General features: G+C 34.5%; 1 protein-coding gene across 1 annotated transcript; it reads right to left on the reverse strand.

Annotated features, from left to right (window-relative positions):
* Positions 1-7,713: 7,713 nt before the first annotated feature.
* On the reverse strand, positions 7,714-12,178 carry LOC139848027 (serine hydroxymethyltransferase 3, chloroplastic-like). The gene is made up of 12 exons (XM_071837765.1): positions 12,105-12,178; positions 10,814-11,022; positions 10,440-10,635; positions 10,185-10,359; positions 9,969-10,086; positions 9,745-9,857; positions 9,392-9,514; positions 9,171-9,275; positions 8,977-9,063; positions 8,794-8,901; positions 8,336-8,408; positions 7,714-8,238 (listed from the first exon to the last, which is right to left on the reverse strand). The coding sequence occupies exons 2-12, from the start codon at positions 11,019-11,021 to the stop codon at positions 7,964-7,966; spliced, it is 1,581 nt and encodes a 526-aa protein (XP_071693866.1). The 5' UTR covers position 11,022; positions 12,105-12,178; the 3' UTR covers positions 7,714-7,963.
* Between the last annotated feature and the right edge of the window lie 6,229 nt (positions 12,179-18,407).

The raw sequence follows: 18,407 nt of genomic DNA on the forward strand, positions 1-18,407 counted from the left end.
TAAGAAGGTATAAAAGCTAGGCACAATGAAACTAATTCTAAATTTATATTTTAATTTACACTTTTAAAATAAAATGACAACCAATATTATCTCTTATGATTGGATGTGGATTGTTTAATATGCACTTTAGGTGTTTGATGAAATGTTCAGGTGACGAATTTCTTAGTCAGACTCTGTGGTTCCACGGGTCATTAAACTAAATAACTTTAGCATTTACGTTAATTTAATACCTAAAACATATCATTAAACTGTATCGTTTAAACAAACCCGTGGTTCCACGGTCATTTCACTAGTTTTATTTTATTCCCTCAAAAACTAAAATTTCCATACAATCTTGACTTTCTTTGGGGAAAAATAATCGTGTTATAATATATAAATATATATATATAAATGGATAGTCAATTATTGATACACAAAAGTAATATTATTGTATTACCTAAACTTGTGATATTTTTGCTATAAATAGCCATGAATGCAAGCATTAAACTTGCACCATTTCTCACACTTACAAAGTGTTTCTTTCTTTCTCTCCATTATCATCTTTGTTCTTACACTTCATTATTAGTATTCTAAATCAAGAATCAAATCACTAAAGGTAGTTATAAGCCTACTGAATTATAACATCAAGAATCAAACCACTAAAGGTAGTTATAAGCCTACTGAATTATAACATCAAGAATCAAACCACTAAAGGTAGTTATAAGCCTACTGAACTATAACACGTTATCAGCACGATAATCTTAATACTAATTATGGTTGGCTCTGCCACCTAAATGATATATGGTCGGTTATACCACCTGAATAATATATGGTCGACACTGTCGTCTAATTATCATTTATGTTACTAACATTTATATTTCAATTATCTAACATTTATATGGCCGACACTGTCGCCTAATTATCATTTATGTTACTAACATTTATATTTCAATTATCTAACATTTATATGGCCGACACTGTCGCCTAATTATCATTTATGTTACTAACATTTATATTTCTATTATCTAACATTTATATGGCCGACACTGTCGCCTAATTATCATTTATGTTTACTAATATTTATATTTATGTTATATAACATTTATTAATGATTGCTTACATATGGTCGACACTGTCACCTACTTATCATTTATGTTATATTAAATTTATGTTTAATTTTTATATACTTATGAATATAAAGTGACTATAATTTATCATGTTGTTTGTTTTAATAGAAAATGTCGAATCTGGAAAAGCTTAAATTTACTCCTTTAGAATCAACTGGAAACAACTACATGCCATGGGTTATAAAAGTAAAAATGCATCTTAAATCAATGGGTATTCTTGAAGCCATAAATGAAAACAACACTTGTTCTGAAAAAGAACAAGCAACGGCATGTTGCTTTATTCATCAACATATTGATGAATGCTTACAAAATAATTATGTGACTGTAGAAGATCCCCATGTTTTATGGGAAGGTCTCAAAAGCAGATTCAATAATCAAAGAGAAATTTTACTTCCAGCTGCTATGGAACAATGGAGAACATTAAGGTTCCAAGACTTTAAGAAAGTAAATGAATATAGCTCAGCTCTGTATAATACATGTTCACAACTTAAATTCTGTGGACATGAAATAAATGATGCAGACATGATGGAGAAAACTTTCTCCACAATGAATGCTGCAAACATCACAGTGCAAAGAAATTTGAGAATGCTAAAGTTCAAAACATATCCTGAACTTAATTCATATCTCTTAGTTGCAGAGCAAAATGATGAGCTATTAATGAAAAATCAGCAATCCCGTCCTACTGGTACACTTGCAATCCCTGAAGCAAATACTGCAAATAATTATAAACAGGGACAAGGACGCGGGCAAGGTCGTGGTTATAATAACCATCACCATCATCATGCCAAAAGCCATAACTATGGTAGAAACCATCCTTATGGTAATGGTAATGGGCGAGGACGTGGTCGTGGTCGTTGCCGTGGTGGTCAAAGAAATAATAATCCACGAAAATATAAATATCAACCACAAAACAAGCCCACTAAACAAGATGTTGAAGAAAATTCTTCTAAAAATTCTGAAGAATCTTGCTACAGATGTGGTAGAATGGGCCACTGGGCTAATACTTGCTGAACATCTAAACATCTTGTTAAGATGTATCAGGATTCGCTGAAAGATAAAGAAAAGGAAGTAAACTTTGTGGATAACGTCGATCCAACAGTCACTGAGAAACCATCTGATTTATATGAAGATTTCTTGAATGTTTAAGTTGTGTGTCTTTCGAAAAATAAACAATTTAATATCGTCTGTCTTTGTCATTATGTTTGCTAAATGTTTCAGTACTATCTATTTGCGTTTAAAATATTGTGTAATATTAATGTACTCACTATTTATTTCTTATATATGAAGTTCAATATGAATTTTGCTGGAATACAACATCAATCAAGTGGTGGAGATCTCTGTATAGCAGACAGTGGAACTACACACACTATACTTAAATCCGAGAAATATTTTATTGATCTAAAACCAACGGAAGGAACTATACATACAATATCAGGACCTGCTAACTTGATAAAAGGGATAGGAAAGGCAAATTTCATACTACCAAATGGTACAAAATTTTTAATAAATGATGTCTTATTTTCTCCCAAGTCAAGCAGAAATTTATTGAGTTTCTCCGACATATACCTTAACGGGTATGATTATCTGTCAGTGACAACAGAAAATGAGAAATATTTAAGTATCACTGACAAGAGTCATGTGGTTGAAAAACTGCCAAGACTTAGTTCTGGATTACATTATACACATATAAATGTACCAGAAATACATATGGTAGTTAACGAAAAATATATTGATCCTGGTGTATTCAGTTTATGGCATAACAGATTAGGCCATCCAGGATCAACAATGATGAAAAGGATTATTGAATGTACTCATGGACATCCACTAAAGGATAGAAAAATCCATCATGATACAATGGTTCCATGTACATCTTGCTCTCTTGGAAAATTGATAACTAGACCCTCACCACTTAAGGTTGAGAAAGAATCACCAATGTTTCTTGAAAGAATTCAAGGTGATATATGTGGACCAATTCATCCACCATGTGGACCATTTAGATATTTCATGGTTCTAATAGACGCATCTAGCAGATGGTCTCATGTTTGTCTGTTATCAAGCCGTAATGTGGCATTTGCAAAATTTCTTGCCCAAATATTAAATTGAGAGCTCATTTTCCTGATTACACCATTAAAAGGGTGAGACTTGATAATGCTGGTGAATTTACATCTCAAGCATTTAATGACTATTGCATGTCTATAGGAATTGTTGTTGAACATTCTGTTGCTCATGTGCATACACAAAATGGTTTAGCCGAGTCATTGATTAAACGTTTACAGTTAATCGCTAGACCATTGATAATGAGAACAAAACTCCCTGTATCTATATGGGGTCATGCAATTTTACATGCTGCTGCATTGATTCGCATCAGACCAAGTGCAAGTCATAAATATTCCCCCTTACAACTTGCTTTTGGTCAAGAGCCAAATATTTCCCATCTTAGAACATTTGGTTGTGCAGTGTATGTTCCAATTGCGACACCACAACGTACAAAAATGGGTCCTCAAAGGAGGTTGGGAATATATGTTGGATATGAAACATCTTCAATATTAAGGTATATTGAACCTATGACAGGTGACGTTTTTACAGCACGTTTTGCTGATTGTCATTTTAATGAAACATTGTTCCCTAGATTAGGGGGAGAAATGAAAAATAAAGAAAATGATGTTTCATGGTGTGAACCTCAATTAAAGTATCTTGATCCTCGCACAAAAGAATGCGAGACAGAAGTTCAAAAGATAATGCATATACAAGAACTTGCAAATCAATTGCCTGATGCATTTACAGATACAAAAACGGTGACAAAATCATATATACCAGCAGTAAATACTCCAGCTCGAATTGAAATTCCAAAAGCTGGCAATAACGTCACTCATGAATCTTTGCCACGTCAGAAACGTGGAAGACCAATTGGTTCAAAGGATAAAAATCCTCGAAAAAGAAAATCAGCTGATAATGAAGTAAAAGAAAGTGTTCAAGAAGAACCACAAATCAGTACTCCTACTGCAGAGGAGATTGATGATGTCAATACAGAAATTGCAATCAATTATGCATATTCAAAAATATTATGGAACCGAAATGAAATGAAAAATCTTGATGAGAAATTTTCATTTAATGTTGCATATGACATCATGAATAATGATGATGATCCAGAACCAACATCTATGGTTGAATGTCAAAATAGACATGATTGGGCTCAATGGAAAGAAGCAATACGAGCTGAATTAGAATCACTCAATAAAAGAAAAGTTTTCGGATCCATCATTCTCACTCCTAAAGATGTGAAACCTGTAGGATACAGATGGATTTTTGTCCGAAAAAGAAATGAGAAAAATGAAGTTACAAGGTATAAAGCTAGACTTGTAGCTCAAGGTTTTTCTCAAAGACCGGGAATTGATTATGAAGAAACTTATTCCCCTGTTATGGATGCAATTACTTTTAGGTACTTAATCAGTCTGGCAGTTTCTAAAAATTTAGAAATGCATCTCATGGATGTTGTGACTGCTTACCTATATGGATCACTTGATAGTGATATATATATGAAGATACCTAAAGGATTTAAGGTACCAGAAGCATCAAATGCAAAACCCAAAGAAATGTATTCGATTAAATTACAAAGATCTTTATATGGGTTAAAACAATCGGGACGTATGTGGTATAACCGATTAAGTGATTACTTGATAAGCAAAGGGTATACAAATAACCTTACTTGCCCTTGTGTTTTCATTAAGAAAACAACATCCGGATATGTGATCATAGCTGTTTATGTTGATGATCTTAACATCATAGGTACAAATAAAGAGATCTATGAAGCCATTCAACTTCTAAAGAAAGAATTTGAAATGAAAGATCTCGGAAAAACCAAGTATTGCCTTAGTTTACAAATTGAGCATATGCCTAATGGTTTACTTGTACATCAAACAACATATACTGAAAAGATTTTGAAACGTTTCAATATGGACAAGGCAAAACCATTAAGTACTCCTATGGTTGTTAGATCACTCAATGTTGAAACTGATCCATTTCGTCCATGTGAAGATCATGAAGATATTCTTGGACCAGAAGTACCATATCTTAGTGCAATTGGAGCTCTTATGTATCTTACAAATTGTACAAGACCTGACATTTCTTTTGCAGTTAATTTGTTGGCAAGGTTCAGCTCTGCTCCTACCAAAAGACACTGGAATGGGATCAAACACATATTTCGATACCTTCGAGGAACTACTGATTTAGGATTATTTTATTCTAACGAATCAAAACAAGATTTGGTTGGTTATGCTGATGCAGGTTATTTATCTGATCCACATAAAGCTAAATCTCAAACTGGATATGTATTCCTAAATGGAGGTACTGCAATATCATGGCGTTCTCAAAAACAAACACTTGTTGCTACATCATCAAATCATGCCGAAGTGATTGCATTACATGAAGCTACTCGGGAATGTTTTTGGTTGAGATCAATGACACAAATCATTACTGATTCTTGTGGACTAGAACGCGATAAAAGTCCAACAATTATCTATGAAGATAATGCAGCTTGCATAGCACAGATGAAAGAAGGGTATATCAAAAGTGACCGAACCAAACACATACCTCCTAGATTCTTCTCATACACTCAAAATCTCATTAAGGACAACGAGATTGAAATGAGATATGTTCAATCCAGCAAAAACTCTGCTGATCTTTTCACGAAAGCACTTCCAACTGCTATTTTCAGAACACACGTTCATAACATTGGCATGAGACATGTTCAAAAGATGTAACAACCGAAGCGATGTCTACTTGAGGGGGAGTCAACTCCATGCTGCACTCTTTTTCCCTTAGCTAAAGTTTTTCCCACTGGGTTTTCTTTAGCAAGGTTTTTAACGAGGCAGTAACTTACAGTTGATCTTCAACAAACAAAATTGTTATCCAAGGGGGAGTGTTATAATATATAAATATATATATATAAATGGATAGTCAATTATTGATACACAAAAGTAATATTATTGTATTACCTAAACTTGTGATATTTTTGCTATAAATAGCCATGAATGCAAGCATTAAACTTGCACCATTTCTCACACTTACAAAGTGTTTCTTTCTTTCTCTCCATTATCATCTTTGTTCTTACACTTCATTATTAGTATTCTAAATCAAGAATCAAATCACTAAAGGTAGTTATAAGCCTACTGAATTATAACATCAAGAATCAAACCACTAAAGGTAGTTATAAGCCTACTGAATTATAACATCAAGAATCAAACCACTAAAGGTAGTTATAAGCCTACTGAATTATAACAAATCGGTACTTTTTGTACAAAATAAAAGGGAAAAAGGAAAATTGTAATATGTTTAGCCTTAAAACATTAAAATAAAAACTCACACTCCGTACAAAATAAGCAGCACTTAAGAAAAAAAAAGTCATACGTGCACGATTGAGTTTTGTTGTTTAAAAACTCTAAAATTTTGGTTTTCATGTTAAAAGTTGATCAATTTTGACTTTGACCGACTTTAATTACTATATTCGATTTTGACCCATCATTCAACATTGATTGATTAATGATTTTAGAATACCAGAACAGTCTGCTTTAAAAAATGAGTAATCGAGTTTTTTTTACAACATTGGTTATATGTTTTAAAATACTCAACATCAATTAAAAAAAAATAACTACTATAAACATGTGTTGTTTGTTGTGGTTATATGTTTTAATAATTAACTAATATGTGTTTGAATGATGTAAAAAATAAAGTTGAACTTGTAGTTTGATGAAAAAGTATACGGTGCATGAGTGAAAGAAAGATGCGGTTCTCATACAAGATGCGTCGAGCAAACTAGCAGATGTAAAGTAAAATGAAAGACAATTGTAACCTGACATAAACGCGAAAATATCTCTCATGTGGCACACAAGTCAAGATTTATTGAATTTTTTACGTCCGGTATCGACATGAACTACCATCATAACTTTTATAAATCACGATGACCAAACACATCACAAGATAAATTACCTGGACAATCCTAGTAATTTAAAGTAAACTAAATGACCAACTGCTTACTTTTTAAGAGCATACCAAGCAAGAGGGGTTTTTTTTGCCTTTCGAACTCCGGAGCGTACATCCCCTGCTTACTTTTTAAGAGCATACCAAGCAAGAGGGGTTTTTTTTGCCTTTCGAACTCCGGAGCGTACATCCCCAGTCGTTACAAAATTAAGAGCATCCAAGTAAGAGGGTGTTTTTTTGCCTTTCGAACCACGAAACATAAAACTCTGACTACCCCGACTCCCCACACCCGTCGTGTCGAGTGAGCTCACCGTAATCCACAAGCAGAGAAACCTTGATCATTTTACTATTTTTAAAAATTCTCACATCTTCTCTTTTCCTTTCCTGGTAAAGGTGAAAGAAAGAAAATTGTCGATAGAGTTTTGAATTTCGTACTTTTACTTTCTTATTGCAATGGTAACGGAGGAAGAAAGAAAATCGTAGATAGGGTTTTAGATTGGAAAGGAGAAATTAATTAGAATGGAGAATGGGTTGTGTGTTTTTAGGCTTTTTTTTTGTTTTTAGAATTAAAATTATATTAGAGTTGTAAGTTAAAATTAAACTTCAACTATCAGTTTATAGGCTCTAACTCTAGCTATAAACTCCAACTAATTTCACCCAAACAGATCCATACAAAAGCAACCACTCGCGATCAGTTTCTATCCGAGTGCATTTACGACAACATTATCCTCTTAAAGGATTAAAACAAGGGTCACAGGATCTTAAGTTACAAAATCCCTGACCAAAGGTGTTAGGAATCATCCAAACCAACATCTGGTGACGACTTCAAACATCACTTTTATCCTAAATATATCTCAAACAAGATTTCAGCATCAAATATTTCACAAACCAGGAATTGGAAACTGGGTTGTTGTCGCCTCGACTCTCTTTCGTAAATCTGCAACTTTATCTGTGAAACTGAATTCCGAAGAAGCTACATACTTCATAAAATCTTGAAGCTTTGACCCCGAGACAGCCTGTTTTATCTCACGTGTCAGCATCACCCCTTCATGAATGAAGTCAGCAATATGAGCAAACTCCTTTTCAGTAAAACCGCGAGTTGTCATTGCTGGCGAGCCGATACGTATGCCACCTGGCACAAGCGCACTTTTGTCCCCTGTGACATTTTAAATAAGGCAATTCAAGTATAAGCATACAATGGCTACCTGTAACATACAAAAAAGTTTAATGCTTTACTGGAGCCAAAAGTGTACCTGGTACTGAGTTCTTGTTCAGGGTTATAGAAGCCAGGTCAAGAATTTTCTCAACCCTAGCACCATCAAGACCCTGCATTAATAAAGTCAAGAAGATGCTCAGTTTAGAAACCGAAACAGTGAAAGAAAACTCAAAAAAGATGCTAAACTAACAAAAAGATGCTCAATAATGTATAAACTTGAAAATATAGATTATGATATCATCGGTCAAGAAGCCGAAACAGATAAAGAAAACGTAGAAAGGTGCTAAATTAACAAAAAGATGCTAATGAATGTAATAACTTTACAGTGTATATTATGTTGGTATAAGATAATAATTTGTATATGTAACCATCTAAAAAAATCTAAAATAGATAAAATAGGGGAAAAACAATTATCTCACAAAAATGAATCATTAAACCAAACAGAAAAATGTACAAGCAGTAATGTGTTTAAGTATTATAGATATATATATTTACCAATGGCCTGAGATCCACTAGAACCAAGTGGTTATCACTCCCACCGGAGACCAATGTGTACCCTAGCTCCAACAATCGTTTAGCAAGAGCTCGACAATTTGAAACAACCTGCAAGAATGGCAAATCTATACCGGTCAAAAAGGCCGTATTTTGTTATACTACAACATAAGAGGAAAAACAAACCTGGTTCTGGTAAGCCTTGAATTCTGAAGACTGAGCATGCTTTAAGCAAACTGCAAGTCCTCCTATTGTATGGTTATGTGGACCACCCTGTTAACACAAAAATCCGTTTAAACAATATAAAAAAATACGAATAAAAGACCACCTACCACACACACACACACACAGAGTACAACAGAGTGCAATCTGGAACTAACCTGCAAACCTGGGAAAACAGCATTATTGATGGCAGATTCTAGTTCAACACCTAAAACAGGATCTTTTTTAAAGAATATCATGCCACCCCTAGGTCCTCTAAGAGACTGTAGAAAAAGGAATTCAGATTACATACGACAACATAAAAAAGAAGCAGCTGATCCTTTTAGTAGCATTATGCAATTGAAACTGCGTTGTTTATCAAGTCAGAAATAAAGATTACCTTGTGCGTTGTGGTTGTAACAATATCACAGTACTCAAAAGGATTGCCAACAACAGAAGCAGCAACAAGTCCACTAATATGTGCCATATCCATCATCAAAAAAGCACCAACGGAATCAGCAATCTGTAACAGTCATATGTCATTAGCAGTTAGTAAAGATCACAAAGTCGACCTATTACTTAAGAACGGGTCGATCAGATTATATATAATCTCCAATGAGTCAGACGTGTATTATCAGCTAAAGAGATACAAGTCAAAAGTTGCCCAAAGTGTAGACGGGTAAAATAATGCACAAAGATAAATTCTGATTTCTGGTCAAAGCATAAATCCCACAAATAACTTGAAAGCTTTACCTTTCTAAAACGTGGATAGTCAAAATCACGAGGATAAGCACTAGCACCGGCTATTATAAGTTTTGGTCGAAATAAGGTAGCTGTTTTCTCAAGCATGTCATAATCAACCAGGCCTGTAGAGACGCACAAGAATAAACATTTATATATGATACTTGTACATACTTTCTTAAAATATTTATCATCATTTATGTAGTAGATTAAAAAAACAAAAGTAAACATAGCACCTGTAGATTCATCAAGACGATAAGGCATAGATTCGAAATATATGGATGTTCCTGAAACCCTTCTTTTAGGAGTCATGAATCCATGAGACAAGTGCCCTCCATGAGGCAAATCCAGTCCCTGAGTTGAACAAAGTCAAAGTCAAAGTCAAACTCAAAGTCACATAAATACATAAAGTCAATGTAAGACTACACAAAACAGAAACCAAAACAACTCACCATTATGCGGTCATGAGGACTAAGAATAGCCGTATAAACCTCAAAATTAGCAGGGGAACCAGATAACGGTTGAACATTCACACCCCATTTATTTTCATCCAAGTGAAAAGCAGCCAACGCCCTCTTTTGACAAAGTGTTTCCAGTTCATCAATGTGCTCATTTCCACCATAATATCTGCAACCACGTATCAAATCAATACAAAAATTACACTAATAAAATCATCATATACATCATTAAATGCAGAAAGTATTAACCTTTTCCCGGGTAGTCCTTCAGAATATTTGTTTGTAAGACACGAACCAACTGCTTCCATAACAGCTCGAGACGTAAAGTTCTCCGATGCAATAAGCTCTAAACTTTTAAACTGACGTTGCTTCTCATTGTGTATTATTTCACTAACTTCGGGATCCACATTACTCAGTTCATGGTCTACAAAATTGCTTCCGGTTCCTATGGTAGTACATTTCAACACTTTAACAGTTTAGTGCTCCAAAAAATCATTCACATTATATTATATAAAAACTAAACTATGTAGAAAATTTTTCTAACATAGTTACACACGCCGTATCATTCATAACATGTGACATAAACAATCAACAAATGGTAATATTCGAAGTCAGAATCATACCTTCGGGAATTGTGACTGGCACAGGAGTGGATGATCTTCCAGTAACCAAACTAGCTTCGATTTTAGACGATCTACATGGCTTAACTGATCCGAAATTCACCGGGCGTAAAAACCGACAGAGACCGGGTCCTTTTGGAAGAAAAGTGGATTCCTTAGTCCTTACAGGTTGTTGAAGCGAACCCATGATAGCACCGTTACAGGTATGCATACTGCTTAACATATATCCATTATTAAAACACAACAAATGCAAACATAATTTATTTACTCAGGTCAAAGAACTATATTTATCATCATGAATTCTATGTTCTATGTAATAAGTATTATAAACATGTAACGAATTGACAACCATTCTTAAGTTATTAAACAAATTCAGAAACAAACTTAGAATAGAAACCTCAAGAACACAATAGTTTTAATTCGAATCATCAAGAGACAAATTAAAAAAATACGACTTCTATAAGCTTAAAACAGTAGATGCACAGATTCACGCATCGAAAGTTATTAGTAGTATAAGATACGTTAAAACAACCTGTATGATTCGAAAATGAAAATCTGAGGGCTCTTACCATCGCTATTTCAAATCAGTTCCTACATATTATATGTACATGCATATTATGATGCATATTTGATTATTAAATGCTATATATATATATATATATATATATATATATATATATATACACACACACACACACACACACACACACACACATATATATATATATATATATATATATATATATATATATATATATATATATATATACATATACATATATGTGTGTGTGTGTGTGTGTGTACATATATATATATATATATATACACACACACACACACACATTAGATGTATACAGCAATTTCAATGTTATGAAACAAATTCAAGTGTAAATCACAACTAAAACATTTAGCCAATATTCACCTGCAGAACAATTTAATTACTAGACAACCGAAATTTTGCATTAAAATTGGATAGTTATAAATACGCAGGTCAAATAACAATCAGTAAAAGCCACATAGGCCATAACAATAGCACAAAAATTACAAATAACAAATTCAATCTAACGGTATCAAACATACGAATAAATATATTAATATCATATAAAACAATTACACCAGTTAATAAGACTAACAATACAAATTAAACATTTTTGTAGCCAGAGAAATGCAAAATGCCTAAAGCTAACTTCAATTTTTAATTGAAATTAACTGAGTTGGTTAGTCGGGTAGATAATTATAGATATACGAATATACGCATGCAGCAAAGGATAAGAGAGATGAGATAATAAGTTACTTGTGCTTTAATTTGATCGAAAATGAATTCAAAAGCAGATAGGATTTGGAGGCGAGGTGGAATTGAGGGTTTTTCGGTTTGAGAGGTTTAAAGGTACATGAGAACAAATATCAGACCGAACCTACAAAGTACAAACTTTAATAATTTACATTTTACACCTTCAACTTTTATATTTATACATTATCAACCGGAAACATTATTTTCCATGCTTTAATACCACACAATTACTTTACATTATGTTTTAATGTTATTAGAGTGCGCCCAACCAAGACATATTTCCTTCACATGACTAGCTTTTACATCAGTGCTACGTCAGCACTTTCTTTCCAGAAATAACTCATGACTAAACACTACCAACAATGTCATACTTCTTCATAAAAATTGAGACCAACTATATTAGTTAATTAATTAATTGTACAAGTTCAAAAGAAAAAAATACCATAAAAGCTTCAAACCCTTCCGTCCATCAACATTTTTGAGAAAGACATGGCATCGGGCGAAACACCTTGGCGGCCCCTGGGCGGAAGGGAGGACATGATGCTGCCATTGGTGTCCTTGTGGGCAGAGGAAAGGATCCCACCATTGGGAGCGCTCTTACGGAGTAAGTTTTTTCGTAAAAAAGTTACTTTACATTATTAACCTTCAAGTTTCATATTTATACATTATTAGCCGGAAAAATTATTTTCCATGTTTTAATACCACACAGTTACTTTACATCATGTTTTAATGAGTCTTCACAATCTGGTTGAATGTAAAGTAATGATTCTTCATCGTGTTTGAGTTTTCACAATCATCCTACGACTATGTCCGGAACGGATTAAGAGGTATCATATGTGCAAATGGAAGGTAAATTTCTTAAACTCGATAAACGCGGAAAGAAGGCAGTTAATGCGGCGGACAATGCAATTTTTTTATTAGGAAGTAGGCCTCTTCAGTTTGCTTGTTTTTTGACTGTGACAATATGGTTCGTGGTGTATCGTTGTTGTTTGTTTACGTTTTTAGTTGTTGTCCGGTAACGTTGGTTTAACGCTTTGTGTTTCGGATCGCTCCTAGATAGCTTTTGTCTTAGTATGGTTTGATTGTGCTTTGTTTTCTAGGTGTGAAGCGATCACGGCTTCCGGTTGGTTTCTTGTACCATTGCAGGACTTCACTTTTTATGAAAAGTCTAGGTTTTATGGAAGTTTTTAGTTTTTTGGCAAAACAAAATGTTTTAATGTTATTATGGAGTAAGACCACCATTAACCGAGTGTGATCACCACCAAAACACCACCATCACGCCACCATAGCACCGCTGTGGGGCGTGACGGGTCATAAATTTCGTTGGCGCGATGAGCCCATCACGTGGCGTGTTTCAGTCGATGGTTGCTTCTAAAGGGCTAACACGAAAATGGATCCGTTGAATTTTACACAAAATAGTCGTTGCAAAATTAATAAAATTGTAATTAATTTTATAAATAATAAATTTTTTATATCTCTATAAATAAAATACATTTCATCCCATTTTTTCACAAAACACTCTCATTTATATCACTTTTCACTACAAATTTCTCTAAAATATTTCCTATTTCATAACCATGTCTCAAAATCCCGATCCAAGTGATTCCGGATCCAGTAATCTCTATAAATTCGGGTCACAAAATATGTCCGGTTCGAGCTCAAATTCCCTGCAAAATGTTCAAGGTAATCGATCAATTCAACAAAATGTCCCGCAACAAAATCTTCTTCATGATTTCAATAATGCGGCATTTTTTCCCCCTCAATTTCTACAACAACAACCATTTCAACATCAAGTTCACCAACCATTTCAACAACATTATCCATCACAATTCTCTCAATTCTCGCAACCGGGTATTATACCATTTCAAGTTCCAAATACGCAACCATGGTCACAATCACAACCAACTTTTACGCCTCTAAATAACGAAGAAGTTATCGTGGTCAAACGCAACAACCACAAGTACGGGTCCGAAGAACTCATAAACGAAAAGAAAAAAAAGTTACAAAAGAACCACAAATTAAAAATTTGTGGACTCCGCCCAAAGAAATTTGGTTTGCGTCATGTTGGATTGATTGTTTAGAAGATGGAGTTCATGGTAACTCACAAAGAGCTTCGACATTTTGGGCTAGAGTTCGTAATAAGTTTAACAATAACGATTCCGGTTATTTACAAAATGACGATCAATTAAGTGGGAATATGGATAAGGCGTGCAAAGATTTCACGGCCTTATATAATGAAGAAGAACGTAACCCAAGGCGTAGTGGTCGAAATGAGGAAGACGTGTAACGACCCGGCTTTTTCGACTAGCTTTTGTGCCTTGTATTTTTGCGAAACTGCGTATTTGTGCGTACTGCGTTACTTTATTACTATGGAACCTTGGCACACGTGTTTTATATTCATATATACTTTAAAATGTACCTTGGTATGATTAGAATGCTTAACTTGTCCATTGGATGCTTTATAACCGTTAGCGTTACTTGCCGTTACGATTAAAACGCGGACTGCGCGTACGTTTAACTTTTGTCGGAACCGGAACTTTTGGACAGCGAAATATTAATTATTATTTTATAATAATAATTACTTGGGCCTTTGGATGCTTAATTTTATTTATTTAATTGCTAAAGCCCAATAGTTAGCCTTTTTGGACTTTTTACCTTGTTGGGCTCAAGCCCACCCTACTCTAGCTAGTTACCCAATTAATTAGCCCAAGCATTATTACTAGTGGCCCATAATAATAAATAAATAATAAATAAATTAATTAATGAGTCATACTAGCATAATGGATAAGGATTATCAACTTTGTTACATAAGATTCTAGCAAAAGGACATACTTTAGACACCATTAGCCAAAAAGCAAGATTTTGTCCCCCCTCCCCCTTAAAACCGTCCACCCCATCACCACCACCACCCTTGCCATGTCATCAATCCATGTGCTCACTCTTTGCCTATAAATACTAGCCTTAAGTCCCTCATTACAACACTTGATCATTTTAGCATTTCACACACTTCTCCTTTCTTTCTTTCTTCTACTTGTAAGTTTTCTTTTCCCTTTCCTTTTCCTTTCAAAATCGTGGTCATCATCATCATTTATGGAGATCAAAGTTCCTTTAGCTTTGATCTTACTTATATCTTGTTGATTCAAGTTTGAATCTTTCAAGAACAACAAAGATTCAAGCTTTCTAGCTTGAATCTTCATATCTTTTATAGATCTATTACTTTTATGATTGTTTAATGTTATTTTGTTAAAAAGATTCAAACTTTTGTTTGTAATCTTCATGCATCTTCAAGATCCAAGCTTTATGCTTCAAGATCTTCAAGAACACTTAAAGGTTCAAGCTTTCTAGCTTTGTAACCTTGTGACTTGTGTGAAATGGATCCAAGCTCTCTAGCTTAGGGTTCCATCACCTCTTTTGACTTAGATTGTGTTCATACTTGTTAAATTGATGTAAAGTTTGTAACTTTAGTTGTTATTATGACTTGTATTAGTGTTAAGACTAAGGATATGATGTAACCTTGGTTCATCATCCATCTAAGACTCATGAATTAGTTGTATTCTTACTTGGTCTTTGTAACATCCCGCATTTTTCCGTTAAATTATTTTAACGCCCGTCTTTTTTTTTTTATAATACCTTTCGTTATTTAAATTCGTAGTTTCCGTTGACTAACGTTCATAATAATTCCGTCATTTAATTATAACACCTCTCGTTAACTTGCGTTTTAAAAATATTCGATCGGTTAAATCCCGCACCCGCTTCTAAACTCGAGGGACTAAAATTGACACGGGGCAAACTAGTTGACTAGGTCAACTAGTCCACCCCAATCACCCCCATTCAATCACCTCCATCTCTCTCTCTTTCTCTCTAGCAAGAACACACACACAAACACCCAATTCAATCATTCATCATCTAAATTCGATCTAGGAGGCTTACAACAAAACAAATTACATACTTGGAATCCTCTCTTCATCCTCTACAATTTGATACCAACTTCATCTCATTTGGGTAACATTTCTAAAACACTAGATTTCTTTAAATTCGTGTTCTTGACTTATAAAGTTGTTAATTAGCGTCTATGGCTCATTGTGATGTCGTGTATGTAATTTGTATGCTCGATTCGTTGTTTTTGGTGTAATTAGTTCAATATGGAAATTACTTGCTAAATCCTTGATTTTGGATGATCAAATGTTGTTAGATTGTTAAAGTGCATGTTTTAAAAGTGTTACTAGTATCATTAGCTTCGTTTTGATGTATAGGTTGATTAAGGAAACTCCAAGAACATGATTAGTGATTTTGTGAACTTGGATTACGGTTTGATAAGCTTTACATGAACTTTTGATGTGTCAAATGCTATGAGATATTGTTGTTAAGTGTTTTGTTGCAATGTGTGTTTGATCACCTTCGAAACGGCATATCATACATGTAAAACGGTTGCCCGAATCATGAAATGCATATTTGGAACTTGAACTTTGACTATGGACGTTTAAATGCAGTTTTGGGGTGTGTAAGTGTTGAATTGCTTGATGAAATGTGTCTAGGTGTTTTCCTCGTCAAATTACCTTTCCGGTGATATAAAATACATGTTCTAATTGTTTGCGGTTTGTAATTTGGGTTGGTTTGATTGTTGGTTCGTGCACTTAGAGTTGCAGCAAACAGGGCCTGGAAACCAACCAGGACGCCGTCCAGAAACTCAGGACGCCGTCCCACTTCTAATACCTGGACGCCGTCTAGGTACTCAGGACGCCGTCCCACTCTTCAATATAGGACGCCGTCCAGCCATCTGGGACGCCGTCCTAATGGCCTAAAACTGGCTGTTCGCTTAGTCTTTTGACGAAAAATGTTTGGCATGTTCTAGACCTCAAATTCACGTGCAACTTGTTTTAACATGCTTATATATGAATAACTAGCATAGAAAATTTGTCCGAGACCCGACCCGACCATGTTGACTTTTCCGTTGACTTTGACCCGACCAAGTTTGACTTTTTGTCAAACTTAACCAAATACTTATGCAACCTTTCTAACATGATTATTTACTTGTAACTTGCATGAAACTTGACTAGTTGATTCACATGTTAATATAATCGAGTCGTAACGAGCCATAGGACTAATTGAACATCTTTGACCGTTTGTGTTTACCGTTATTGATATAACCTATATGTTTAGGTCAAGACTAGCCTTGTCTTTGCACGCGTTTACTTGTTGAAGTACTTTTATAACTCTCGCACTCAAGGTGAGATCATAGTCCCACTTTTACTCTTTTTGAACTTATATTTGGGATGAGAAAACATAAACGATTCTTTTGAACTAAGTGAACACAAGAACGGGAAAACAAACATTCTACATACGAGTTTAGAACAAAAATCCTCAATTCGATTATCATTAGTTACACTTGCCGGGTGTAAGCGAGAACTTATGTTATATGGCCATATTGGTTGACAACCCTCATCTTTGACGGTTCGCTACCGTCTACGGATGAAATATATTTTCGAGAATCAGTGTTTGTTCTAGCACTATGGATGGGGTATACAATGGATGGAATGTTAAGCTTTGATAATTGGGTGCTCGTGAAACAAACTTTTGGAATGTATTACTATTATTTCTTTGATGCAAATCTTGTGGTTCACTTGTACTTACTTACTTAAACCTATGATTTCACCAACGTTTTCGTTGACATATTTCTATGTTTTTCTCAGGTCTTGCACGATATGTGAAACATGCTTCCGCTTACTATTTGATACTTGCATCCGATGTCGAGTATACATGCATTTCATGGAGCGTCCTTTGACTTTACTTTAAACCATGTCGCCTAGATTTCAATCGTACTTATAACGTTGTAACTTAACTTTTGGTTGAACAATTCTTGTAAACTTTGAAACAATCTTTATTTTGAAATGAAGGCGACATATTTTGGTCAAACGTTATCTTAAAGACTTATAATCAGGTAATGGGACCCACGTAGCCGACGCCGTCACTTGACGATTTGTCGGGGTCGCTACAAGTGGTATCAGAGCCTTGGTTGTAGGGATTTAGAGTTCATTTGTGTCCACCCCGAGTCATAGGGTACATAGGTGAATCTAGACTACAACCGGCATATAGACTGAAGTAGGAATTACTTGATTAATTGTGCATTTATACTCGAACTCTTCTATCATATCTAACTCGTATTCGATCTTGATCTTACGTTGATAAATTTTGTTGATGCGCCACCTTGACTTTATGAAGTAATGTTAAATGCACATGAGAATCAGGGTAATATAATTTCCGGGATTATATTACGGTGATTCACATGGACGTTCCGACATTATGACA

Source organism: Rutidosis leptorrhynchoides, chromosome 5, assembly GCF_046630445.1.
Source record: "Rutidosis leptorrhynchoides isolate AG116_Rl617_1_P2 chromosome 5, CSIRO_AGI_Rlap_v1, whole genome shotgun sequence".
NCBI classification, from domain to species: domain Eukaryota; kingdom Viridiplantae; phylum Streptophyta; class Magnoliopsida; order Asterales; family Asteraceae; genus Rutidosis; species Rutidosis leptorrhynchoides.

Bases quoted from the DNA above. Each gene is read 5' to 3' on its own strand.
- LOC139848027 (XM_071837765.1), bottom strand. From the start codon at position 11,021: ATGCATACCTGTAACGGTGCTATCATGGGTTCGCTTCAACAACCTGTA. The intron at 9,515-9,744 runs GTAAAGCTTTCA...TGACTGTTACAG, and splicing joins ACTATCCACGTTTTAGAAAG to ATTGCTGATTCCGTTGGTGC. The intron at 9,064-9,170 runs GTTAGTTCCAGA...TTGTGTTAACAG, and splicing joins CTGTTTTCCCAGGTTTGCAG to GGTGGTCCACATAACCATAC.